Source organism: Aythya ferina (genome assembly GCF_964211825.1).
Source record: "Aythya ferina genome assembly, chromosome: 5".
Lineage (NCBI taxonomy): Eukaryota > Metazoa > Chordata > Aves > Anseriformes > Anatidae > Aythya > Aythya ferina.
The window spans coordinates 28,420,070-28,447,560 of record NC_140301.1 but is presented as its reverse complement, the minus strand read 5'-3'; the positions used below and the strand labels follow the sequence as shown (position 1 = coordinate 28,447,560).

Genomic DNA, 27,491 nt, shown 5'->3' with positions numbered 1-27,491 from the left:
TGGGTGGAAGGAAGTTCCCTCATCCCCCACATGTTCCAGCGGTTTTTGGTGCGATGTGAAAGGCCAGTTTTTAGTGCAATCCTTCTGTCTCCCCAGGGTTTATCTCCCTCCTGGAGAGGACAGCAAGTGCAAGTAATGACAACGCTGACAAAGATGGGCAGAGTCCCTTTGGCCCATGTAGAAGATGTATTTTATACTTCTACGTGATTCCTTTCACGTGAAAGCCTGGGAGGACTCTCAAGTATTTTGGGCACTTGGCGAGTATAACTGTACCTATTCCCCAGGTTGAAGAACCCACAAGATACACAACTGCTAAGTGAAGGGGATTGTCTGGGAGTGGCACGGGATCAGAGGAAGAGCTGCAAAAATAATTTAGGGCTCCCGATACTTTTTCTCCTGTCTTAGTCTCCAGGCAACAGCAAATATTTCTCCTGAATGCTCTGGATGAGCAGATGCCAACGTTGATTCACAGGAAAAGGATGTAGCCACGCAAGCCATAGAAATGTTGTTTGGGATGGTAGCCACGGCCCCTAAGGAGACATTAAACTATATGGAACAAACACCAATGAAGTTATTTCTTGAAGCTCTTGCTGTGTTTGCTATAAAGAGATTTCTCAAGCAGTCTAATGTGGGAGCCATCGTGGTTTGCCCTGATTATAGCTACAGTGAGAGAATATACCGTGTTCTCAGCTCCGGAGATGCTGCAAGGGATCTGGGACACTAGCAAAGTCCTGGCTTACTAAGCCATTGCAGTCACAAGAAACAAAGAAAGGTTATGTCCAAGGCCAACATGAGAGAGTAAAAGGTGCAAAGGTGCACTTCTGCTTGGAAAAGAGACAGTACTAAAAATATGCAAAGAGGTTGCCTGCTTATTTTCTCTTGGCCTCAGGTCTTGTGTGCTATGCTTACAATAAACCCTATTTTCCCCATGACTTATACATTTATCAGGGGACTGAAAAGCTACGAACAAATCTAATTCACCCTCTCTTGAAGCTGCACAGCCAAAACAGCTAGGAGAACTGCAGAAAATTATTTTCCTCTAAATTTAGGTGGTGCGGCTTTGGATTCATAGACTGAATCTGCTGACCAAGATATTTTCCTTCTTCTGGCACTTTTCTGACCAGCAAAACACTTTATATGTGAATGAAAACAGAACTGGAAATGTTTTTAAACCATCTGAAAGTTTGTTTCTAAAGCTAGCAGCCTGGGAGAACGTGAGGGCAGGCAGCTGGAGGAGGCCAGCGGTCTCGTGATGGAGGCTGGAGACAGGCGGCCCGTGGGGTTATCAGTGTATCATCCAGGTTGGCAGGGATTTCTAGTGAGTCATCTAGACCTTCACTCTTAACTATGACAGGACTGATCTCATTATCCCCAAACCACCTCTCCGGCACAGACAGTTGACTTGTGTTAGCCTTGAATGTCTCCAGCACCGATGCTTCCACAGCGGTCCCATGTCAGGGTGGTTCACCGCTCAGGCTGTTCTAACTTCTCTTTAACCTAATATTTAACCCGAATGTCTCCTCGTGAGGTTTACAGCCATTAACTTCTTGCCCCATCCCCTTTGGCTAATAAGACTAGAGCCCAGCTTCTAGATAAAGTCCCTGCTGCACTCTTCATCAGCCTGGTCTCAGGGAATCTGCTTCTCCAAACCTTTCCACTGCTCTCTTCCTGTATCTCTTCCATGCACAGGGTATCCTAAACCACCCTGTACTTTCATTTTCATCCTGATTCTGCTCTCATTGATGCTGTTCTTCCTCTGTTTTTGTGTTTGTTTGTTTGTTTTTGTTTTGTTTGATTTTTTTTTTGAAATTCTTGGGAATTTATCTCTGCTGAGCTGCATGTATGGGAATGCATGTAGGAATATGTAGCTCTGATTGGAGTGCCATGCTCCAAGGCAGACAGGATCCTTGGGCAGCTGCCCCTCTATCAGGCATTCAGAAGAAGCTCTGCTCCTGCCCTTTAGCTTTCCTTCCTGAAAGAGAAGTGCTCATCCTTGTCCCCAGGGAACACAGGCTTTTAAACATGAGTCAAGTTGTTTCCACTTATCATTAACTTAGTTTACATAAATTACAGCACTTAACAGTGGCCATAAAATTATCCAGCCTTAAAAAAAAAATCAGCTGTAGATTTTGGCCCTGTGACCTCACTGATCAGCTCACTTCCAAAGGGCGAGTGTGTAGGGGAAGAAGAAACAGTCCCTTCATTTTCATCACAAACGTTCATCTCCCTTTTGTGGCAGCAGCTGGCTTGCTTGCTGTCCTGGTGTTGGTCCTCAGGCCTCTTGCTGTGAGCTCCACAGTTCTGAATTGCTCTGCCAAGCCCTTGCAATTTAAGTTGTCCAATGTTTCTCACCAGTGGCCACCACTGTGGAGTGAGGTTCTGCCCTGAGAAAGAGGAGGTGGTGATCCTCTCTCTGGGATGCTGGATCACTCTGGGTCTAAATCTGGTGCAGATTCTTGGCCTGTCATACTTCTCACTCCAATAGCTTGGCTGGTGATACTTAATGTCCTCTGACAATCCTTGTAGGAAGCCTCATCAAAACTGGTGTAAAAATATGGTTGACACACAGAATGTTTACTAGGTCACCTCTATCTGCTCTTTCAATATTTTTTCTAATTCAGCATATGACTATGTTGTCACATGCAACATGATTAGCAATTATAACCACTTAGGCTGATAAAACTACAGGCAATTAAGCCTCTAATACCACAAAAGGCGGGAGCAAGGCATGGGTGAGCAACGTCAGAGGGCGTGAGATGGGGTTCTCAGTTCAGATCAGATACAAAGTGCATTTGATGCTTTCTCTACAGGACGGACAGCAGGGAACACAAGATGGGCTTCAAAATGTGCAAGTCATCACAGCAATAAACTCAGTGAAGTGACAGACAGCAGCCTGTCTGGGGTGGGTTCCAGCTGTGGAAGCCCACCCAGCTCCTCCAGCATGTCCAAATGGGGAGCTCTGCTCCTGCCTGGTGCCCCCCCAGCTCTGCCTCCCTCCTTCTTTGCACAGCCAGCATCTCCTCTCCTCCATGTGCTGAAAAGCTCGCAATGAGTTACTTTCTAAAAGGCCTGAAGAAGTTCAAAGGCTACGCTGAGTTCATCTCCTCTGGGGGATGGAAAAACCCAACGCCCTTGCATTGCTCTGAGTGCCGTCCTACCCAGCCTCTTACCGCTCTTCACAGGGCTGCGGGCTTGTACAGTTTGTACACACTGCCTTTGTCAGCTCAAGATTTTGCTGCCACATTAACTGCTGCTCTTTTCACACAGGTGCTATACTTCCCTACTGGGTCCTGGAGGACGTATTTAGGTAGTGAAATGGGCTTTTTATTCATTGGCATATTGAAAACTGATAGACAGCAGAGTTTAATGTTATAATTTCTATAATCAGGGTTTTTAAAATGTACTTTTTCCACCTTTCTTCTGGTATGTGGAGATAAATTGTGAATAGGCCAGAGCTGACAGAAGCATGGGTCACTTCAGTTTTAGCTTGTCTGTTGCGTGTAGTCCCTCTGGTGGGATTAAGACCGATCTGTTCTTCCCCATGACCGAAAATGAGGGGTGGTCAGGAATCCAGCCTGCCTGGTTTCCCAGTTCCATCTAAGTGAAAAATAAGAAGTACATAAGAAAAAAAATCAATGATGATGAAAAAGCAAAATCTAGGTAAAGGCAAGATACAAACTCCCTTTCAGTGCTCCTTGACTCACAGAACTGGTCCTGAGCTGTTATCATTTGGTCTGCCAATAGCACAAACCACAATATCCAATGTGAAGTAGAATGGGAGGAGGGGAAGAAACCACAGCTTGGCTCTGAGCATCCGAGCAGTGGGAAAAACAGTGCTGGTGGGGGCTGGGGTCTCCAAATCCAGCCGAGGACCTCTAGCCCATGGGCTCTGCTGGATTTCAGGTGCTTCCCAACTAGAGCAGGGGATGAGGGACTGGCAGAAAACCAGCTCCAGAAAGTGGCTGTACTTTGTCTAGCTCTGAATAGCTGTTTCTGGTCCTGCTTTTTCCAGTTTTGAAAAAGGTCTGGAAAGACCTGGAAAAGAAAAGTCTGGAAAGGGAGAAGAAAAAAAAAATAAATAAGAAAAAAAAAAAAAAAGAAGAGAAGAGAAGAGAAGAGAAGAGAAACAGAAAAGAAAAGAAAAGAAAAGAAAAGAAAAGAAAAGAAAAGAAAAGAAAAGAAAAGAAAAGAAAAGAAAAGAAAAGAAAAGAAAAGAAAAGAAAAGAAAAGAAAAGAAAAGAAAAGAAAAGAAAGAAAAAAAAAAAAGAAAAGAAAAAGAGAGTGAAACTGAGATCAGGAAAAGGAATACAAAGTCCCAAACAAACATGTTTGTGATAGAGGAAATGGATTTTTGAACCCTTGCGATGTTTGGTCTTTCGGGTTGTCAGCAATCTGTTGCGTGCTGAACACACAGGACAGTGTGGTGGAAATACCTATGAAGCAGAGGCGGCCTTATCAAGGTACTGTACCAGGAAATGCACCGCTTTCATGGCACCTCGTGCACGATACTATGGTTAAACCCAACAGTACGCCTCATCATAACATGTGCCTTATCAACCTCACTATCTGATGACAACAGCAGCCCTCAAGAGACCAGACTGACATCATTCAAAACCTCAGTAGTTCAGAGCTCAAGCTGAAGTCTGTAGCTAGGCTACTCGCCGTGCTGGACTCTGTTGATCTGCTTGTACTGAACTTGCAGATGCTTTGCTGCAGGAAGAGGAATATAAAAATCAAGCCCAAACAGCTTTTTCCAAAATGCTTCTTACAGACAGACAATCATGCTATTTAGCAAATGAATGCAGTAAGAGGAAGAGGTTTTTGTCCTTGGCAAGTAGAAAAAGTCCGGTCCACAGCTTTCCACAACTTTGAGAGTGGGAGAAAAGCCCAAACCAAAACACCGTCACTGCCTGAAACAGGAGAGAAGTGATTTGGTACCAAGCCCCATTCCCAACTGACCCAGCTGTAGCTGTGTCTGGCTGTGAGGTTTGGGATCATCCCACACCAGACAGGGGATAGCTGTCAATCCAGCCGGATCTCTGCATCCTCAGACCCTAATCTTTGCCATGGGTGGTTCATGGTTGCACTGTCTCTCCTCATTTGGCTTCTGCTGGTTCACCATGGCAAACCACACTGGCTCTGGCCTCCTGGCCTCATCTCTTTAATTTAAGATGAGGGGAATTTCAGCAATCACAAAAATAAGAAACAGAAAATAGACTAGGCTTTGCTTGTGAAATATTCAGCAGACTGCTCTGGTTTTAATTTGTTCTCCCTGTCCTGGGTTCTTCAAAACACCTTCTCTCATTTACGTCAGCACAGATTTACCACACCCCACTTATTTCAGACCTGGATAGCACCATGGAAAAAGATTACCAGCCTTTCGGAGCTGCAGCTTTATGTCTCAGACAAAAGAAGATCATATGGGGCCATATTCATCTGTGAACTGCCTTCACACAGCAACTAGCACAAGTGAGCCTGCTCCTGCTTGGAGTTTGCAATGCCACAAATTTGTTCTGAAAACAAATGCTTTTTTTTTTTTTTTTTTCAGATTGCTAGACGAGCTTTCAGAGGGAAATGAAGCCGGATTTAAACACTGAATGCATGCATAGCAACAAGAGGAGGGCCATCCAGCACAAGGATGCTAAGTGTCCCTTTACAGCCCCCATTGAGGCCCAGCACAACCTCCTGGGGCGATGCAGGGCACAAGTGGGCCAGGCCATGCTGTGACCCAGGGCAGTGGAGCACGCCTCCCCCTGCCCACACTGTGCTCTGGAGCATTTTGAGACGTCCAAATTTGTCATTGGGATCTGGGGAACTAGGAAGGGCAGCAGGATTCAGGAGCTACCAGCATGACCAAGCTCTCTGCTGGTGCCACTTCTTGCTGTGTGGAAAAGTGAGGTGGCATGGGGACCCTGGCCACTGGTCCTGTGCTGTACTTTTTTGGTGAATCTGCCCGAACAAAGCGAATCCACTGAGAGAACAGCAGAGAAGCCTGGTTCAAACTGATGTCTCTGTGGATACCTTTTTGGTGTCTCCCGCACTGCCCCAGCTGCTCAGGACAGGAGGCAGGATTAGTGCCGCTCTGAAGGGCTGCATGCAGGCACCACCTATGAGCCCGGTGGGAGCTGGCTCAGAGAAGAGGCCTCCACCTTGCAGGGCAGTATCTGCATCCTCACTGTGTATCTGCACCCTCACTGTGCTCTCACTGTGCTCGTAAATTGCTGGCTCCCTACCCTCCCATCACGGCTGTGCATCTCCAGTGGCGGTATGACTAACCCGTCAGGTTACAAGTGAGAGCTACCTCAGCAATGCGTAAAGGTTTTGTTGTTGTTGCAGAGTGTGGCACACTGAGAATATGTGCATGGGAACCACCTGGTGCATGACTGCTTTTTTCGCACCCTTGAATGCAAGTACAACAGAGGGGGGAGCTGCCACGTATCAAAGGTGTCTCCTAGCCCTGCAAAAAGCAAAGCTGGAACTTCAAGGAAGAGATGCTCTGAACACTTGCCATAGTTAGGCTGGCCCTTTATACTCCTATAAAGCTTTACTGCTGCCAAAGGAGGAGGGGGATTGAAAGCCACCCAACAAAAGAAAAAAAAAAGAGATTTTCTTTTTTTTTTATAGTGGGCAAATAGGGAAAAATTGACTCAGTGAAGGCCTGGCTCAAGGGGAGGGATGGAAAAGGGATCTGGTAGAAATAAAGCCCCTTCAGACAGAGCATTAGATAAACCCAGCTGTGTCACGGGACTGCGGGAAGCCTCCCAGAACAAGTGTAGGGAGCTTAAAGTGTTTCTTTGAAGCATACTGTTACTCTCTATTTTGTTGAACATACTTTGTGGTTTTTATGCACTTTGAGGAGCACTGAGAACGCAATGTGCCACAGGCAGAAGCTTAGAGCAAGACTTGATTTGAACACTGAATAATTTTAAAATGTCTTCTCCCACAGTAGTCTCTAAAATATTCCTCCTCTGAAGCAAGCTTGTTTTTTCTCTGCCTGACATCCCTGACACTTATCTGGCCCTGCTGTATTATTTCATTAGTGGTTTGGTTGATTTACTTTCATTATTGATAAAACTATCATAAAACATAAATGTTAAATAAACAACACACCAAAAGGTGGTTGAGATGGGGGTTTGTTAAGAAACACAGGTGGGGTTTTTCAGGTTTAGAGACAGCTCTGGTCTTGCTTACCTGAAGAGGAAAGGCTCTTGAATGGCTCTTGTGCAATATGCTGATGGTCTGAGTATCCACATCACAAACTCTCCATGACAATTGCCACCAATCGACCACTTGTTGGCTGTTTCCACAGAGCAGCCCAGGAATGAATGAGTCATGGAAACTGAATTCCCCTGTCCCCCGGCTGCCTCTCCGGGCCATCCCAAGGAGATGCCTTGGCAACAGAAGAGGGAAGTTAGCGCTGCTTTTTTTTTTTTTTTTTTTTTTTTTTTTTTTTTTTCACGCTGTGAAACATTGATCAAACAAAGCTCTTTTTGCTTCCACCCATGCCAAGGCAGCGTTTGTCATGAGTGCCACCTGAATACACTTGCACTGAAAGAACAATCTCAAGTGGAGCTGGGCACATTACTTCACGTAAATAATTGATTCTATGCTGCTTCAGGCCAACAAAAAATGCATTGTATTTGTAAATAGCTTCAGCAAAAAATACTTAGAAATATTGCCACACTTAAGTGCTGCAGTATCCAAATGCTGTTTTTCATTTTAGAATGATTTTTCAAGGGTTTGGTTATATTTTAGTAATTTCTAAGTGAAACAAAACTCTTGGAAAACAAAACAAAAAAAAAAAAAAAAAAAGGAAAGGAAAGAAAGAAAGAAAAGAAGAAAGAAAAAAAAAAAAAGAAGAAAAAACCAAAACAAAACAAAACAAAAAACGAACAGATTAAACATTTGGTGCTTTCCTGAATACCCGAATAGAGAGCTCCTATTTGGGGGGGGGGGGGGGGGAGAGAAGGTTCCATTTAATGAGGAAACCAAATTCTTTTTATTTGAGATCTGCCTGGAACAGTAATCAATTATGCACACAGCTCCACTACTCTGCAGCTCAAATATAAATACCAATAAGCCCAAGCAGGGAGGTATTCAGAATTCCCCTTGAGGTATTTTCAAGTGAAAAAAGAAAAAGAAAAAAAAAAAAGCAAGTTTAAAAAGTTTGAAGGAGTTTCTTTCTTTACACTGTTAGTACACCGGGAGAAAGCAGTGCAAGGCTTTCCTTAGCCCCGGCCCTTTCACGAAGAAGGCATCTCTTTGCTTTTCCTTTTGTTAGACATGCACACACAAGAAAGTAAACACAGCCTCAAAGCAGAGCTCGTGATGCAGCTGGGCCATAGCTGCTGGGATCCTGACCAGGTGGATCACCGCTGCTCCCACACCATGCCCTGTCCACGCTGCCTGCACGCCCCCAAAACCCACGCTGTGCTCCTCTGAGGTGCGTGCTTCATATCTCCTGTGAAATTGGAATGTGTCTTGGGGTTACAGCGAGATAGATGGATGCGGATCAAATGACTGCACCAAATACTTCCGTGCTGGAGCTTGTCCTGGCTCTTAATGCCGTGAGGGGATCTAGTTGTGCCAGAATATGAAGTGCTGATTTAGTGCTGAGTGACTCAGCACCCATCAGAGATTTTTAGCTCACATGCCTGTGACATGAGCTTGCACGGATGCACTGCAGTTGAACAAAGCAGCATGGCCATGAGAGCTATGGTGGTGGTCCCACCTCCCCTCCCCTCAGGGGGCTGCAGCAGCACGTGATGGCTGCTCCCACCTCGCCTAGCTCCGATCCGCCCTCCTGCTATGGGCAGAAAACACCAGGGCAGGCTCCTTGCCTCCACCCCACTACCACTGCCAACCAGGGCCACCCATGGCCATGGCAGGGGGGCCATGGGGCAGGACGAGCAGGGGAAGCAGGGCACAAGGCTGAAGGGCGGCCTGGGGAGGCTGGGGTGCCTGCAGCCACCGCGCTTTGCACATCATCGCAGGGCAGGGCCCGGCCTGAAGGGCCTGCCTGCCGCAGCACGCCCCGTTCCCACCGGCTCGCCCCAGCACGAAGCCGGGCTGTCGAGAACGCGTCGTGCCGGGCGTTGTTAACCACACTTCCGCAGTGGTTTGTTTTGTTCCTGCTCTGCAGCACAGGCCCCGGGCTGCCGGGGCAGGGGCGGCGTGGGGACACCGTGCTTCTCTTGGCAGGATGCGTGGGCTGCTCTGACTCCGCTGTGACATACGCACTTGCGTTTCACGTCTCTGATATTTAAGAGGGACACAAAGCTGCTGCCCCGATGAGCCACGGGTCTGCCGGATTAGGCCGAGGGCTCCCCTGGGAGCCCTCACCTGCTGGCGGCCAAGCCTGGGTGCTTCCCAAGGAGCCTCACAGGTGTTGTGCAAGGCTGCCACGTGGAGAGCGCTGGGAAAACAATGACTGAACCTGGGAGAGTGCAAGGAAAAGTGATGCAAACGTCTAGGGAATGACGCTCTGGGAATCGTTCTGATGGAAAGGGCAATGTGACTCCCCAGTTTTGCAACACTGCCCTTCAATGGGGTGTTATCCACCCACATTTCCAGATCCAGCAGACTTAGGCTGCTGCAATGAGCTTTCCTTTAGTCATATCTTGAATCCATCTGGAGATGGCAGCTACTGCAGAAACACAGCACTTGTTCTTGCACTTGTTCAGGGAGTCATCTTGGGAGCACATGATGACTCTCCCCTTACATACTGTCACAGCAGCTCTCATCAGGAGCTTCTGCACCACAGCCCCCTTGCTAGAAATGAGGAGGTCTCTGTAGGGAAATGAGGACACTGGAAACCACTGCCTCTGCCAGGATGAACCTGAATTTGCTGGTTTTCCAGGGCTCCTCCTAAAGCCAAATCTTGGAGATACTTAAGTTTTCTAGGGCAGTATGTTTCTGCTCCTCAGAAGAAAGGAAGCATTAAAAAGGATTTCTGGAGGTGTCACACTTTTCCTTACTGAACCGGATACTTTCTTACTGCAGAAATTGAATGAATTTGTTAATTGCATTTTGGGTTATCCCAAACCTAAGGCTAGGTTTTCCTTTACTCGAGAAAAAGTAAGTGCAGTACCTCTGAATTCCTGACTAGCTAAGCAGAGTCAAAAGCTCATATGAATAGTATTGTGGGCTGATGGTTACCATAAAGGACATGGGGCTAGAGCTGGGCTCTGTTCTATGCACCAACTGGGACCAGTCTATAAAATGGATCAAATAATACCCAGCTCTCTAAAACACTTTGGAAGCATGTTGTGGTTTTGAATGTTTGTAGCTCCCCCTGTAAACCAAGCTCACAGATAAACTTTAGAACTGTTTGCTAAGTGAGTGCTAAAAGAAAACATTTTAGTTTTCTTTCACTGAAGTACTCAAGTTCAAATTGGATAAAATTTGTTTTGTTCTAGGAATCACTGAAATTACGGAAAAAAAGCAAACAAACAAATCAAAAAACCCTCTGATAGTACTTTACAAAATCCCAGAAATAACAGAAAATACCTAATACTATGCTATGAAAAAAGTTCAGTTTTATTTCCAGACAACTAGAAAAGAAGATTTTAACAGCTATTAACTTGTGAGTAGATCTGTAACTCTCTGCTAACAGTAACCACATTAATTGCATTTAGGGTAAATGCACAGCACCAGAACAGTGATGATACACCACTTACACCCTATCTGTGCTGTATTTCAAGTGCAAGTAGTACTTGGCTAGTGGGTTGGCCTCAGCTGCTCGAGAGCAGAGGCCCAAATCTGCTTGCTGCATTGGTTTCCATTTAGCAGCTTGAAGGGCATCGAAGCTGGTTACAGCTCTCTGGCCTGCATGTCTGCAAGTTGCGTATTTGATGAGTACACATCTTGTTGAGATAGGCTAAAACTGAAACCATGGGGGGGAAATGAACTCGATAGGGTTCCTGGCAACATTTCTTCTGCAGCTTGGCTGTTTGAATCAGCAGCTTATGATGCTCAACATAAACAAATTGCAAAATGGGAATCTTGAGGAGCATCATTGTTTTAAGGATCAATCTGGTTACCTCACATAGGAAGAAATGCACAGCGGTCTGTATTGTTGCACTGTTTTATAGAAGTAGTGTGGCCCATGCCTGCTGTCATAGACTGAGGTGGTGGGACAAAACAGGATTGAGCCTCTACCACTGGCATGCAGGACATGTGCTTCATGTGGTGCCCACTGCAACCACATGGCCACACAGCCCTCATCTGGACCCTCAGCATCTCCTGTGGCAGTGATTTTTGTCCCCCTTGTCTCCGTGCCAGCAGAGGTCTGCCTTCGCCTGCAGTGCCCTCCTGTGCTTGAGGCCAGGGCCTCCATGGTGGGAATCCAACCTGACCTTCCCAGCCCCTGGGTGTTCCTGTCCTGTCCTGTTCAGAAACTGTTAATCATCCTGAACTACTTACTGGTTTTGTGATCTTAAACAGGGCTTGAACTCAACTTTCTAGAGGTGAAAGCATAATGTCTTACTGTAACTCATTTTACCAACCAATCCTATCCTGAACCTAACAATATTTTAATCACAAAATCCAACCTCAAAACCCACAGCATTTTCAGTTACTGTATTTCATCACCACACAGCTGAAAACAACTCTTTTTTTCAACCACCCTTGTTTTTTTAAAGTGAATCACAAACCATGGAACTTAACAGACGGAAAAGACCCAGAGAAATTCTCTCTCACTAACCCTGGTGTATACAAGGAATAATATAATTAGAGTAAATAGCATTTCTCTACAGTCACACAGGTATAGCAGAGTTATAGGAGTCGGCCTCCTCTTTGTTCAGCTAGATAGTCCATCCTAAAGAAGCAAAGAGGATTGTTGCCTATAAGGTGTTGTTGGTGGTATCTTTTTTAATTAGCCCAAGGAATGGAGCCCTTGCCTTTTCCCCAGAAGCCAGTTCCATGCTCTAATAGATTTTACCATTACACTTTATTTCCTGGTAAGTCTTTTGCTGCTCATTTTGCTGCTATTCTTGGCCATACCCCCTTGAATCACACCAAGGAATAATTAGCTCTGGATCTCAGCAGGTTTCACCCACCAGAAAAACGTTAGCCATCATGAATGCTCTGTGCAATATCCACAAATAGTGTTCAGCTGTTCCTGGGAAGACTGGTCCTTATTAGTCACTTGGGTTTATTGGTGAGAAAACCAGGACATAAGAATTGAAACTCCCATAGAAAAACTGCAAGATAGCCAAGGGAGAAAGCCTGATCTTCAGGCTGTTGCTCCTAAGCGATAGCCACCTTTCTTCCCATGGTGATTACAGTCCTGAGAATCAATGGGCATTTCACAACCTGACAACGTGTTTACAGTTCCCAGCCTCTGAGAGTCTGGCTGCGGATGTGCTGGGACAATGGTTCCTGGTGTGTTTGGTACTTGTGCTGATCAGGGGGCAAGAAGGGAACCCTCAGCCCTGGGGCCTCTTCCTGGTTTCACTGACAGCGAAGTAAATCTGAATTACTCCAGATTGAAGGACGTCTCCAGCAGCACAGTCGGGCCCTCAAGAGCTGCTGACACTCAGGTAAAGCATAGCTGTTACATTTGGCATTGCCCAGGCTTGGCTGTCATTGCAGTGTACATGGCTGTGCCTGGGGGTGCCCTGGCAGGGCTGGCCCAGAGCCTTCCCACTGCCATCCCTGCAGGTCCCTCCAGGGCAGGACAGATCCAGCACAGGGCCTTGGCCCAAATGGCACAATCAGGCTCTCAATGGGAGCTGATTACCTTCTTACCTTCTGTCATGTCCGCAAGGGAGGGAGGGACTCGCTCTGTGCCTTGATCAACTTTATGCACCTTCCTATTTGGGGGTTTACAAAATAAGCCTTCATAAAATCTCCCCCAGCCCCCTCTCCCATAACCTACACCCACATTTTTCTCATGGATGACTCACTGTTAAAACAAAATATTTCTCCAGCTCGAGTTTTTTCTGTACTATGTATTAGAAACAGCTGAATAACTGCCTTAATATCAGTCTGCTTGGGTGAGTGTGAGAGCATGTGTGCCTGGGTGACTGTGAGTGTGTGTGCCTGAGTATATGGATACACACATATGTGTACATATGCTTTCTCTGTTTTTAATTTGAGTTTCTCTTTTGCCCTTTCCACTCCTTTACCTTTCATTTTCTTTTATTATTATTTTTTATTTTATTTTTGGTCCTCTTCCCCCCTCTTCTGTGTGTGTCAAATGTATCCACAAACACTGACATTCAAGCCCATGGTTCAACATCACAGTATGAAGAGCAATATAAAATTACCTCATCCATTTCTTCATGATAAACAGAAACGAAGTGATGAAGTTATTTCATGTGATACAAGAAGAGAGTTAAACCAGATCAGTTTAATTTAGACAAAGGAAAACATGAGATGAAATAACAGGAAAAGTGTCCTTGGCTTGTTAGATAGAGGAATAATTAGTTTGTCCACGGCAATGATTGAACTGGGCATTTTGTGCACAACTTGTTTGAAGTGACAAATTCTGCTCTGTCCCTGGAATGAGGGATGTGCTCATCACTTTGATGTGTGCAGCCCTGAAATCAACAGCACGGTAAGCCACAGGGGCAGAGATGTCAGAGATGGCAAGCGGTTTCTTGGTGCAACAAAAAGGCCACTTGTGAGGTCGTAGTGAAGGAAAATTCCAATGACTGTGTGCAATATTTGGAAAAAAACAAAGAAGAGGGTTGATGTTAAGATGCATCCAGGTATAAAGGTTGCACCCACTTAGGTTATCACCCACCAAAGCCTCCTCTCTAGATCTCAGACATTCAGCCAGTTTCCAAAAGCTATAAAGCCAGATAGGTTGGGGATATGGTGAAGGTAACGAGAACTGTTCTGGGAAAGTAACCTGCAGCACAGCTGCCATTCAGCCCAAAGGAGCACGGCACTGGTCTTGCGACACAACGCCGCGAGGGTGCACGTCCCCATTCAGCTCCCGTGGCTGCCATCTTGTGCCACCATGTCGCAGCTGATGCCAACATGGCTGCCAGGGCTCTCTGCTCTCACCTATGCACCAGGGTGGGAAAACAGACATAATCGGCTCGCTGCGGCCACGACGGCTTTGGCTGTGGGCTGTGCAGGGCAGGAGCAGACGGAGCAAACCTTCTCCACCTCCTGCTCAGCAGCCAGCAGTGGCTGACGGCGATGTACAACTTAACAGGCTGAACAGGTAGGGCAAGCGTGGCGGCAGAGCAAGTTCCCCTCACACTCCACCACCCACAGCACTGGGGCTGAAGTCTCTACTTGAATGAAAGTGCAAGTGTTAGGTGTGGTACATGAGTTATGCATGAAAAGTTTAATGTGTTTAAGGGTACAGCCTCAACTAGCAGCTAACAGCCGTGAATGAGCCTTGGGGCGAGCCCAAGCCAGCTTCCACTCAAGTCGATAGAGGTACGGTCTTTTGGCTTCAGTGGGAACAGGATGAGGTCCTTCATGACCAGCCAAGGAGCGATTAGTCTAATGATGTAATAGTGCTTGTAACTGCCTGTTCGGGCTTAATTCAGCTCTTTTGTGAACATGCATCGTGGCAGTCTGTAATTACGTGATCACAGACTACTTGCTCTACAAGACTCTGCCTCATTTGAAGCCCAGGATGGCCGGTGAGGCAGGCAGAGGTAAGGGCGGGAGGGTGCTCTCCAGCCCCCACTGTGCTGTCTGGCTTCCCACTGCAACCGGCTTCCTGCGGGGTCTTGGGCAAGAAAGTGCTCTAACGCTTGCGTGGCAGGCACTGGGTTCATGTTTCACCAGCAGCATAAGCCTGGCCTTTTCTAAATATAGGAGCTTGGTTTTGCAATCTTACTGATCTCTGAGCATAGCTTTGTGTAAGGGGTAGTCAACAGACATAATGGCTTTAGGTTTAAACTGCCTTTACAGCCTATCCAGATCCTCATGGCAGGAGGTATGAAAATCCCTTGGCTTGTCTACTAAGGTGTGGTGGCACACCTATCTGCTGGCAGCAGTAGACCAGATTGATGTTGGCAGCAATATCAGTTAAAACAAAAGGTTTTATCTCCCTGATTTCACACCACACGTTCTCTCTGCTTCTGGCCATCTTTCCAATCTCACCTTCTGCTTCATTTAAAGAGCTCCAGAGACTCTGCTGGCCTGGTTTCCAGCATCCCCAAAAGAGGTCTGAAGATCCATATGCACACTGACAGATAGGAGACATGAATGGAGGGAGAATATGATAGGAAACACTGCAGCAGTGAAGACCGGAGAACAGGGTGAGCTGAGAAGGAGAGGAGAAGGAGATATGTGACCGTGGTAGTAGAAGGAAGCACAGGAAGAGATGCAGGATAGTAAACGAGCCACAGAGGATCTAGAGGGTCTGAAGGAAAGAACACAGAACAGGAAGAAAAGGTCTGAAGGTAACAATCAGGAAAATCAGAAGAAAGAAATCAAAGTAGATAAAACAAATACAATGACTCTATTAGAAGGCAAAAGCAGGAAAGACCATACAGTACAACACGACACCAACAAGGAAGGCTTCAGATGTCTTCCTGCTACTCTGTCTCCTGGGAGCTCTATACTGCTTCACCTCTGCGCCTCACAGTGTCACCCTGAGGGGTCTCAGCATTGCCCTATGGGGACAGACCAGGAAGGGACAAGGCACAATGGTACCCGAGGCACTGACCCTGCTAACCTCTCTGCACTCCCACCTCACGCTGGTGGCTCCTGGTCCAGCTCACTAGCTCTGGTGTTGGTATCATAGAGGTCATGCACGCTGCTGTCACCAGTCATTGTGACTTGGTCCTTCCTTGACTGGGATCTTATAGTAGGTGAGGCAGTATTCAAGGTTTCATGTGGATGGAGCTGAGAACTCCCAAAAGACAAATGATTTGATATGTAAAAAGAACAAACATGAGATTGATCTCTTGTAAATGTGGCTGGACTAGGAAATATGTCAAAAGAGCATGTTCCTCCTCAACAAAGCTGTTCTTTGGGCCTGATTTTTATCTTATGCAGGGATGGAGTAATCCCACTGACGTCACAGGACTGACGCTGGTGTAAAACTGGTGTGTACAACTGGTGAAATAGGTCAGATTGCTATACTCGGAGGCGTAGCTGCTGAGTTCAGTGATAAAAATGAGATTTTGCAGCTATTTCCTCCCTGGAGAACTCCCCAGCCCACAGAGAGCAAGCTGTGAGCTGCTCCAGGCACCGCTCGGAGCTGGGTTGTGGGGTTTTCTCCAGCACCTCTCGCCACCCGGACAAGCAGTTTCCACAGACCTGTAACAGTAAAATGCCAATTTTGTTGATGCTCCACACTTCCTGTTGCTAAAAGCAAGAAGAAGCACTATGTGCCTGGTCTCTGGTAGAGCCCACATCAAAACAGTTCCGTTTGTTGAATGGAATAAAGTAGCTGAGGATTCAATGTGTTAGTAATTGTGACCACTGATCAGCCGCTTGATTTCACACCCTATTTTTTATGCTAAAGTGCAAGACGTTATTATTACTCTAATCCCATGTGGGTACTTGACTTTTTATAAAAGCTTTCCACTGGAGATGTGGAATGAAGTGTTGTCCTCAGAGCCACATTAACGTCTGAGTCTGGGCTTGCTCTGTCGTGGTGCGGAGGGTAATTGTGCGCAGCCACCATGTGCCTGGTGCCCAGCATATTGCTCTGGGATTTCTGCAGTCATGCAAGCTGCTAATAAACAACCCACAACTCTCCTATGAACGGGTCCCTTTCCTTCACAAAGCAGTGTCGGAGCAATCCGCCCCACACCCATCACACCTAATCCCTTCTTGGAAGCAAATATTGAAAGAGGAAAAAAGAAAAAACAGCAAATGAAATGAGGAAGAAAGAAAAGTAACGCCCAAGGAGCTTGGCTGAGCCTCACATCCCCCATGTGGGGAACCAGGCAGCTGACTTCCAGCCTCCCAGGTGATGTAATGTGAATTAATGTTCATTTAGCAGCCGCACACACACACCTCAGCCGCTCCACGCTGATGAGCAGAGCAGGCAGGAGCAAGCAGGCAGCTCTGGAAGCTGCTAGCAAGATGTGCGCCCTGGTGTGCACATGGAGTGACGGCCATGCACTCACCTTGCCTCTTTGATGCTGCTCAAGTGTTCTCTGCTTTTGGAGTCCAAAGCTTTCCAGCTTGCCCGTGGGCTACATGGAAATAAGGTGGAAGCAAGAAACAACTTGCTTGTCACAGGGGAAAAGCAGCCTGATGTTTGTAGCTACTAAACGGCATGTTACAGATTTGAAATGAGTGGCTCGAGCACTTGCCATGGTTAAAAATCAACTTTCCCCCCTCAGAGGAGTAGAGCTGTTTCCCAGCCTGGTGTCCCGACCAAACCCCACCACCAGCAGTCAGATTTTGCCCCCGTTCATTGCAGCAGGCCAATCCAACATTACTCAGTGCCTGTCTGATATTTTACAGTGATTTTTCACCCTTGGAAAGTGCTATGTTTCTCTCCCCTGGTCTCTCATTTCACTGGTTGATCTGTGTGCCTGTGAGATTTTTCCTTGTTTGTTGACAGACAGTCACTTTTACTACACGTGAGGTGTAGGGTTTTTTTTGTTCCTTTTTTTTCTCCAACACTTTTCTGTGTAATGTTTTCCGCATTTGGTCTCAACCCACGGTTCTCTTCTCAGAAAAGAGTCACCTCAGCTATATTTCCGCATGTGTGTAAACACACATATATGTGTTAAAAATATCCTGCTACATGCAGATGCAGAATATTCCATTACCTCAGTATTAGTCTAGCTAAGCCCAGTAGCAGTTTAAAATGAGCCATAATCATGTAGATCATATGCTACCTAGATCAAGCTTACCACTTCAGCCCAGCCCTTGCTGGTAAGTCCCTGTGGCTGGAGGGGAACCAGCCTGAAGAGTTCCCTCAAGACACACACGAGATGGCTGCTGCTCTCAGCCTGGTCCCCAGGGGAGGCGCTGGGCTGGATTTCCCCTCCAGCTGCATGGCTGCTGCCGGTGGAGAAGATCTGGCCTGCAATGACCAGCCCTACGACAGAGATATCATTGACCATCCATTGCAGCCACTGTAGGTACATTTACATATAAAAGCCAAGCCTGAGAGATAAATAACAGATAAGCCTGACCATTTTTCAGGTGCTGGAAAGTCTGACGGCCTCCTTTATACAAACACAGACTTAAATACTATTCACCTCAGGGGTGTGGATGAGTTTATCTTGGTTGGGAATCCATGGAAATGACTTTTAACCCCTAGCATTGTAATACATTGCCCAATGCATCTATATAAACATGAACCATATTTATAGTGTAATGATCCCTAGGGTTCATTAAATACCATAACAAGGACTTTCAGAAAGCAGCCAGATATCCTGCTCCTCCAAGCTATATTAAGAAAGGCCAAACTATTACAACAAAATATTTATTTATTTATTTATTAAACTAGCCTTGAATTATTTAGCACGTTCTCTAAGGGATTATTGTCTCATGTTCTTTCTCAGCATCTGAGGTCTGGAGAGTCGGGACTCTGCAACCATTCAGTGAAGTTAACCCTTCTCTGTTTCCTTCGGGAAGCTGCATCCCTGGAGTGCTCCCTTTGCAGGCACCAGCACGTTGCAGTCAGCAGCATTTTTCAAGCACAGGTCTGCTCCGAGAAATGATGCTGTACAAACACATATGGCAAGGTCTCACAGCCTTTAAGAGGGTGAAATCAACAGCAGGCCACACAAATTCAATTAAAAGTCTGTAGAGATTAATCCTGGAAAGCAGTACACCTGAATAAAAAATTGCAAGTTTTATGAACCTACAAAATGCTGTATGTGGCTTATGGTGTGTTAGCAAAGTTAAGGCTGATACAGTATACAGTTAGAAAAAAAAAAAGTCACTTCTGGTGCTCAAGAAATAAAAAGATTCTGCAGTTCATTACGTGGCTCATCTGTGTCAGTGCTGCAGGGCTCAAAAAAAAAAAAAGCAATAAAATCTGACTTTGTCTCTAATACCAGCAGATCCACGGCTAAATATGCAAAAGCGCAGCTCTCTTTTGTAAGATAGCACCATTTTTCCACAGCCTTTTTTTCACAGAAAACCCACGCTTTCTGAGTGAGGCTTTTATAGTTTCCTTTTCAAGTGGCAGTTTATTTCAGAAAAACAAAGCCGCTGTTTTCATCAGTTCCCGTGCACTTGGGGAGCCTCGTCTCTCGCCGGCAGCAGAGATGGAAGGAGATTTCCATCCCCTGCCCTTCCCCAGGCCGTCACGCGCTGCGCCCCGCGAAATGGAGGCCGGGGCAAGGCCGCGGGCCCAGCAGCCCTCCCGCCGGCCGGGCTTCCTCTTTCCCCCGCCCGGCGGGCGCCCTGGCCTCAGCCCCACTTTCCACACCACGGCCTCACGTCAGCGTGGGCCCGTCCCCACGCACTTGAAGGAGCGTCCCCTCGTTTTGGAAATAACGCTAATCTGAAAAGGTTTTTTAAATCTATCCAGTTTAGCTTTTTTTTTTTTTTTTTTTTTTTTTTTTTTTTTTTTTTGCGTTAGAGAAAGGGGCTGGATTGTTACAAGAAGTTGCTGTCTGGCAACGTGTCTGCTGCTTCCTGCTCCGTCCAGAAATACCACCAGCACTTCTCCTGTGGGATTTCGGCAGTTTCACTTCCAGTTCAGCCCGAAGCAAAAGCGCCGAAGCAGCAAGAACACAAAATAATGTTTGTTTTTTTTTGGGGGAAAAAAAAAAAGCGATGTGTCACAAGTATTTCATAATTCTGAAAAGATTTACCAGCAGAGGCTAAGGCTGACCAAAAGAGGACAGGATCCTAATGCAGTTTGGTGTGAAGGGGCCCTGCAGAAACCTGTTGGTCACTGCTGGGCGCTGCTGGCAGGGGCCAGATCCAGGAGGGTGCAGGGACTGGGGCGGGCTGGGGCACTGCTTGTGCTCCAGTACAAACCCTGCCACCTCTCATTAGAGCAGCAGCGCACCCGGCTGCCCACCCAGGCAGACCAAGCCCAGCGGTGCAGAGGACACGCGTTGTGTCTGTGGGCTGCAGTGCTGCATGCAGGCTGCTGCCTGAGGGGGCTTGGGGCAGGAGCATCCCCCCAGGCCACGTGTAGACCTGCCTCTGGGCAGTGACCAGCCCCAAAACCTGTGTCCCAGCAGTGGGACATGGCCAGACAGGAGGCAGGGGTGGGGTGGTGGCTTGACTTCACTCCCACCTGTGTTTTTCTACATCAAGCTTGACTGCTGTCAGCCTTTGCCATCCACATAACCTCCACACGTACACAAAGTCTTATTAAGAAAGGATTGGTCTGAGTGTTGACACATGTTTTGGGGGAGGGAAATCTTCTTTTAGCTGAACTCCTTCATCCACCTCTAGTGCCTTCTCTGCCCCGAAGAAAGGGCTGCTCTCATTCAGTTCTTTCACTGCAGTTAATTAGTAAGTCCGAGACAGCCCGTCCTCGGGAGCTGGTGGTTCCCTTAATCTCCCCGTTGCTAGGGCATGCTGACATGCTCCACTGGTACCAGTTCCAGCGTGATGTGGGGGATTGTGGAAAGAAAGGGTAAAGGGCCGATCAAACAGAGTCCGATTAAAAAAATAAAAAAGGAAGAAGAAGACGCTCTTTTAGATGAGGCTGAGAAGTTCACAATGGGGGAAAGCAGAGGGCGAATGATAAGGCCTAAAGGAGCTCATTAAATTGAGGCAAGCTGAGCGGAGGTATCTTATTTCACTCCCTCTCTCCTGCCACCCCTGTGATGGTGAACTCTTTTATCAAAGGGGGGGAGGAGACACAGGATCTCCTCCTCACAAAATGTTTGATAGAAATAAAAGTATAATTGTTTTCCTGAGATTTTTTATTATTATTATTTTTGCAAATCAACCCTTTAAACATTTGGAAAGCAAACTGGAGCCTCAGTGAAGGGTGCTGTGTGATGAAAATACAGGCTGCAGGTGAGAAAGTCCCATAGCCCATTACCATTTCCTCTCTCAGCTCATCCAGTCTCCCAAGAAACAGCAAGGTAAAAAGTTAAGTAGGTCACATGGGCCTCCAGGAAGGCAGAGGTCAAACCTGAATGCAAATGTGCAATGTTTGCCTTGGAAGCAGTGTTTCCTACTTTATTTGATCTGCATCATCCTTTTCAAAATCAGAGCAAGCATATGAGTCAGAAAGGTTCGTGCACTTAAGCAAGGTGCTGCCTAGCAAAATCTCACACAGTCCTTTTCTTAGGGCCTCTGGCAAATGTCTTTCTTATGACGGTGGCCAGCATTTGCTGCCTGAAGAACAGGGATCCCACTATAGCAGTCCCAGTGAGCGTGAATATCTTGAAGAACTAGAGAGCACAAGCAGCTGCAAGCTGATAGGGAAGCTTCTTAGAAGGTCTGTGTTTAGCAGAAGAAACCAGGGTAAAGCTTAATCCTTCGCTGGTAACCACGACAGTGGCAGAGTACAGTCATTGATAGTGCACTCTTTAATCTGAAAATCAGACAGATCGTGTATCAGAGCTGTGTTTTGAGAGTCTGTGTGAATGATGGGTTGCAAAACAGAAGGGAGTGCCTGTCCTGCACATCCTCTTGCTGATGGATTCAGGAGACGAACACTCACATTTCTGTGACACTTCTCTTGTGGGGACGTAAGGGGGTGGCACGACTGTGGTCCTGCCCACCAGTTCAGCTCCAGACACCAAGGAGGAGGCAGCAATGGTAAACAGCACATTTTCCCTGCTACACTCTGCCAGCCTTAGCTGGAAAAATTCTGCAGATTCTTACTGGTTTTACTTGATCCTTTCCTCCATAGGAAGGATTTTTTTTTTTGTTAAAATACAAACAAACAAAAACCAAACAAAACTTCTCTTAGTTCTTATTGAAAAACAATCCATTATGGTAAATGGTTATGTTAACCTCTCTTGCCTGGAGGTCCTCCTCCCCACCTTAATACCCCCCTCCAGCCAAGAACTCCCATCTTGCTGTGCAGGTGAGGTGCATGGACTGCTCACTTCTGGAAGGAGGGATAAGGTTAGCTATTTCCAAAGATCAGGTCAGCCTTTAAATGTGCAAATACTTTTTTTATTAATCTCTCCTCCTAATTCTAGGAGTTTCCCCTCCCATCTAGCTACAGGTGCACACAGGGACCTTTGCTTCATGGAAAGTGCTGGATTTTCCACATGGCAGCTCAGCTTGAGTACAGGTTTACTGTTTTAATCTCTTTCAGGTATCAGGCCATCCTTCTGTAGGCATTGTTTTGCTAAGGGATTTCCTCTGAAGAGGGATCAGGTTTTTGGCATCTAACACATCCCCCGCCCTCATTTCTCCTTCCTCAAGTCTTTCTATCATAGGTCAGGTCTGCACAACATACCTCTGCCAGCAGGACTGTAACCAGAGCTATGATGGATGACACTTGTTGGGGTTGGGGGCATGTTGCAGTTGTCCCTTACTTTGTCTGAACAAGTCATGCTTGCTAGCAGGCTGTTTTGCTAATATAATCTGAATCAGTAAATGTATTCCTCCCATAACATGGCTTTAGATAGTGAGACATACTGGTACGAAGAAACTTGGTTTGCTAGGGACCTTTCATTAATGTTGGTCCTCATATATCTATGTGTGTAGGCGTTCAACGGGTAGCATCCTGTTTCTTCACTCACTCCACCCATGTTCACTATTGGGAGTCTCATGCAGAGCAGGGAAATGCAAGTTCAGTGAGGCTTTGTTTACTCAATGTGACATATATTTGTAAAAAACAGATGGAAAGATAATCTGTTGTGTTCTACTGGCAGAAATCACATCCATTACCCTGCACCACTATCTACGTTTATTTTATTTTATTTTATTTTATTTTATTTTATTTTATTTTATTTTATTTATTTTATTTTATTTTATTTTATTTTATTTTATTTTATTTTATTTTATTTTATTTTATTTTATTTTATTTTATTTTATTTTTTAATATATATATCCTATTTTGTAGTTGGTGTTAATAGTGGCAGGATGTGGCGTTAATAGCTGCAGGACAGTGGAGAACTTGGCTTTTGTTTGGGGTGGTTAATGCCTGCCTGCCTTTGCCAGCATTGATATGTTGCTGCATCTTGTAACACCACCACTCTCCCTTCTTTCCAAAGGTATTTTTTTTTCCAAAGGTACTTTTTTTTCCATTTCCTTTTTTTTTTTTCCCTGGTTTCTTGAGAAGTGGTCTCTGATGATTCCTTATAGAAACTGGAAATGTGTCTCTCATGCTCACTTGATTTTTAGATGTTGATGCATAATTTGCCTCTGCACCAGTCTTTTTACACATGGCTCACATGCATGGACATTGGGAAGGATCAGGACAAGACAAAACGAAATCCAATGGCTGAAAGCTCACCAAATTCAGGCCCGAAGGCATACTAAGAATGTCTGGACAGGGGGACACTTTGCAATCATCATGATTTGCCCAGGCTGAGAAGGAGAGAGCTTTTTTCTACCGTGGAATATTGTCATACTAAGGCTGGATAACAAGTAGAGGAGGCCCACAAAATCATTATGGTTTGCTCTTTCTAGTGTTAACCTCTAACAATCCATAAATAATGTGTAAGTTTCCACATACTGCAGTTTATCAGCAGGGTATTTTATTACTTGCTTTATGATCTAGATCACTGCTTTGGTTTAACCAGCAGTTTGCAGCAGTGAACATGCCCCAGGCTAGGGCCTGGAAGGTGCCTGGGGTCCCAGGCTTAGCTAAAACACATGAAACGCTGTCCTCTCATCTGTGACAACCGGCTGACACTGCAAAACGTGCAGGAACCATAAAAACAAAAGAAGCAGAATGGGAAGGAAGGAGACTCATAGCTAGGCAAAAGGCCAGCTTTTTCTGCTTTTTCCTTTGAGCCTCCACTTCTGGATTCCCTGCTTGCATGTCCTTACTATCAACTGGTGTTTTAGCCGTTCATTTATGGGGAATTCTAACTAAAGGGAACCAAAGCAGTATCTGAAATTCACTTCCGCTTGGGCAATAGAAAGACTGTCTGAACGCCTTCCTCTTTTGGCTGCTCATGCTGCTCTTTTGAAAGAGCACCATTATAGTGTTATAACACTGCTGTATTTACAGTGTTGCTGTTACAGCTACAGCTTCCTCGAGCAGTGATCTTTTGCGTATCTTTACTGATGTGAAGAGTATGTGATGATGGAAGGTAAGCTAGAGTTTCTGTGCTGGCAGGAGTTTGGCATGATTACATTGCTAGTGATTTGAGTTTTCCATATGTGTGAAAACAACAAAAAAAAAATGTTCCTCACTCTGTCAGGAACTCAAGCTTGGAAGGCCAGCAGAGAGGGAAGCCAGCAATAAAGTGTACCCAAATGAGAAAAGATGTTTTTCTAACAAGCGGTTGAGAAGAACTTGAATACTTCTGGCTGTAAACATTTCTAGCATTTGGGACTATTTAAAATTCACATATGGGTGAGAAGGTCCTGTGACTTGTGCCAGTCACTTCTGGTAAGGACAGAAGTTTAAATAAAAATTGCTTCCATGCAGAGCCTACCAGTTGGTAAGAGGTGGCAATGAAGGTCGTGCTCCTGATCTTTCCTAGGCCAAGATAAACCAGTGGTGATTCCATTAAGGTCACGTACTCCGTAGTTAAAGGCATGTCATTTTGTGCTTTGGGCAAGTGCAAAGTTTTAGTGATGTGAAAAGGGTCTCAGAGAGAACAGCAATGAGCATAGACTATCCTAAATCTGCGGAATTCCTAGGAAATGTAACAGCAGATAAATCACCAGCTCTTTTTCAATTTCAGCCTCAAGGAAAAAAGCATTCAGAAGCTGGACCAGATGTTTGAGGACACAATCACAAAGGCCAGGCAGCAAATTGAGATCCAATTAACAAGACACTTTAAAGCAGCAAGTAATTTTTCAGTACTATAGCAGCGAGATGATGACCAGGCAACTGAAAACATGTTCTCCAGTGGAGAACAATCTATGGACAGGTCATGGCTAGAATCCCAGGGTGTTTCATACCTTTTTTTTTTTTTTGCTTTTGTTGTCACTTCAGATTAATATTGCCATCAATGTCAATGACAGAGGGGGTAAGATCACAAAACTAGAGCAGAGAACAGGTTAGAAGATCCTTCAGTGTGTTAGTGCTCAAGTCAGTTGGGCCAGATGAATTTCAGCCTAGGTTAATTGCACCAGCCAATTGTTTAACCTCAAAAGACCTAGGCATAACCTAGCCTAGCTTCTGGGATGTTACACAGCTCAAGAACACACTTGGAAGCCTGGAAAAGTGCAGACGTAGTTCCTGCCTTCAAAAGGAAAAAAAGGAGGAGCCAGGGACTGCAGATTGTTCAGTTTAACTTCAATTCCCGGAAAAATACTGGAACAAACAATCAAACTTTTGTAAGCACCTAAAACAAAACAAAGAAATGAATAATGGCCAACATAGATTTGTCAAAAACAAATTGTGTAAAATGGATCAAATTTCCTTTCATGACAGAGTAAAAAACTTTGTTGATAAGGGAGAAGCAATCGTTGTCCTATATTTTGACTGTGGTGAGGCTTTTGTCACAGGGTAACGTGATATTTCTAAACAAATTAAGGGAACCTGTGCTAAATGGGGCTGGTCTAGGATGATGCAATATTAACTGGAAAACCACACAGAGAGAATAGTTATTAATGACACTTTAAAACGGGAAAGGTGGGTCAGGAAGAGTCTTTTGGGAGTCTGTACCAGGTCAGTGTGATTAAGGTGATTATGAACAGCTTAGGCAATGGAATAGAGAATATCACATTCTTGTCTACCACAAACCTGGAAGGAGATGATGGATGTGCTGACATATAAAACTACAATTAAAAACTATTTAGGCAAATGGTCTTCAAAATAGGATTCATTTCAGTAAGGATGGTTGTAAGTTCCTGCATAGGGGCATTGCCAAGAATAATTAATTCTGTTTGTGTAGTGTGGTGAATATGCCCAAGTAGCCCAAGTAGCAACTCCACATAAAAAGTTTATGTGAGAGATGTTACAGGTCACAATTAAAATATGAGTTAATTGCTAATGCAAAGAGCACAAATGCAGTAATATGCTGTGTAAATAGGCACAGACCCTACAACTAAGCCTTCTGCTCCGTTCTCCATGAGGCCACAGTTGGATTATGGGTGCTGTGCTCAAGACAGGGTCCAGAGGATGGCAATGGGAGTAATCAGAGTTCCTGAAATCCAGACCTAGGAAGAGAGAACGAACAAACTGACTTTCTTTAGTCTAGGGAAGACTGAGGGAGGTAGGGTTACTGTTGTCAGGTAGGTGAAAGATGGCTGGGAAAAGGGGAATAAATTGTTCTCCACATCCCTGATGGATAGGACAAGTAATGAACTTAAATTACAGAAATGGAGATTGAGGTTAGATGTTAGAAGAAAGAAAGCAGTAAGGATAATGACGCACAGGAGTATCAGAGGAGGCTGTGGACTTGCTATCCTGTGTTGATGAGGTTAGACAAGCATTTGTCAAGAGTGACATAAGTATAATGATCCTGCCTAGGGACATGAGTCTGGACTAAATGATCTTCTGAGATCCCTTCCAGCCATATAAATCTCTGATTCTATCCTTACTGCTGAAGGAAGCCAGGATTACAAGTGCTCCATGTTTGTGGTTTGTGACGCTCACATTCGTGACTGGGAGCCAAGAACAGTCCTGCAGGAGCCATACGCACTGCTTGCTGGTGCGCAGGAAAATGGCAGGTAAAGTCACCAAAGACTAAGAGACATCCTTGGATTATGAGAGTATAGCGCTGCGTGGTTTATCTTGCATTCAAATGCTTCTGCTCCTAACCATAGTGATGATGCATGACGCTAGCCTTGAAAGAGTTGGTCGGTGTAAAACAGCCCGTTATGCTTGTTTGCTAATCGCAGCCAGGCAGAACTGGCCTCCCCGAACTACAGCACTCAGGACTGCTTGCTTCCATCTCGGTGGGAACCAGGGGCCAGTTCAGCCTGCAGCCCTGGCACTAGTGACGTGGGCTGGCACTGGCAACGCTAAAGCTGCCACAGGCTCCATCAGACGCTGGGTAGGAGAAACGAGAGCGATTGTTTTCTGTCTGGAGTCCCCACAGGCCATTGGGGACAGAGCTTGCTAGAGATTATTTTCTGCAAGCACTTAGAGGAGTTTGCATTTTTCTAGCAATTCAAAGGATGATAAGTGGAAAAGGGCACAAGAAAACAGAAATACTTTTTTTTTTTTTTTTTCCTCAGTTTCTAAAGACAGCTTTTACAAACATCAGTATATAAATAGAAAAAAAAAAAAGACCCATTTTAAAGAGGTGGCTAACCCAGTGTCCCTTGAAAAAAATAGCAGAGAGCAAACACTGAAGTCCTTTAACTCTGTGTCATAATTTATAGCAGGTTTGCAATTGTGAAATCTCTCAGCGGCGTGGGACAGATGTTATGGTGAGGAAAATAAAACAAACAGGCAACGGGATGGGAAATGCAGAGAAGATGAAATGACACCGTGTTGTAATCCTTATGGGAAATCTCTATACAGCTTTCCAAAATTCTGTACTGGTGAGCAATTAGGAAACTAGACAAGCTATATAAACAGAGCCACT

General features: G+C 45.5%; 1 protein-coding gene across 9 annotated transcripts in view; it reads right to left on the bottom strand.

Moving 5' to 3' along the window:
• Positions 1 to 3,362: 3,362 nt before the first annotated feature.
• The window catches only part of RAD51B (RAD51 paralog B), a 459,905-nt gene continuing 435,776 nt past the window's right edge, over positions 3,363 to 27,491 (bottom strand). For 8 of the 9 annotated variants that reach the window (XM_084519466.1, XM_084519474.1, XM_084519473.1 and 5 more), the window contains 2 exons: positions 7,192 to 7,390; positions 3,363 to 3,597 (listed from right to left, as the gene is read on the bottom strand). In XM_084519466.1, the coding sequence (XP_084375592.1) occupies positions 3,519 to 3,597; positions 7,192 to 7,390 (278 nt within the window). In that variant the 3' untranslated portion in view covers positions 3,363 to 3,518. The remainder of the gene's footprint in view (positions 3,598 to 7,191; positions 7,391 to 27,491) is intronic. The other variant, XM_084519471.1, reaches the window with a different exon arrangement.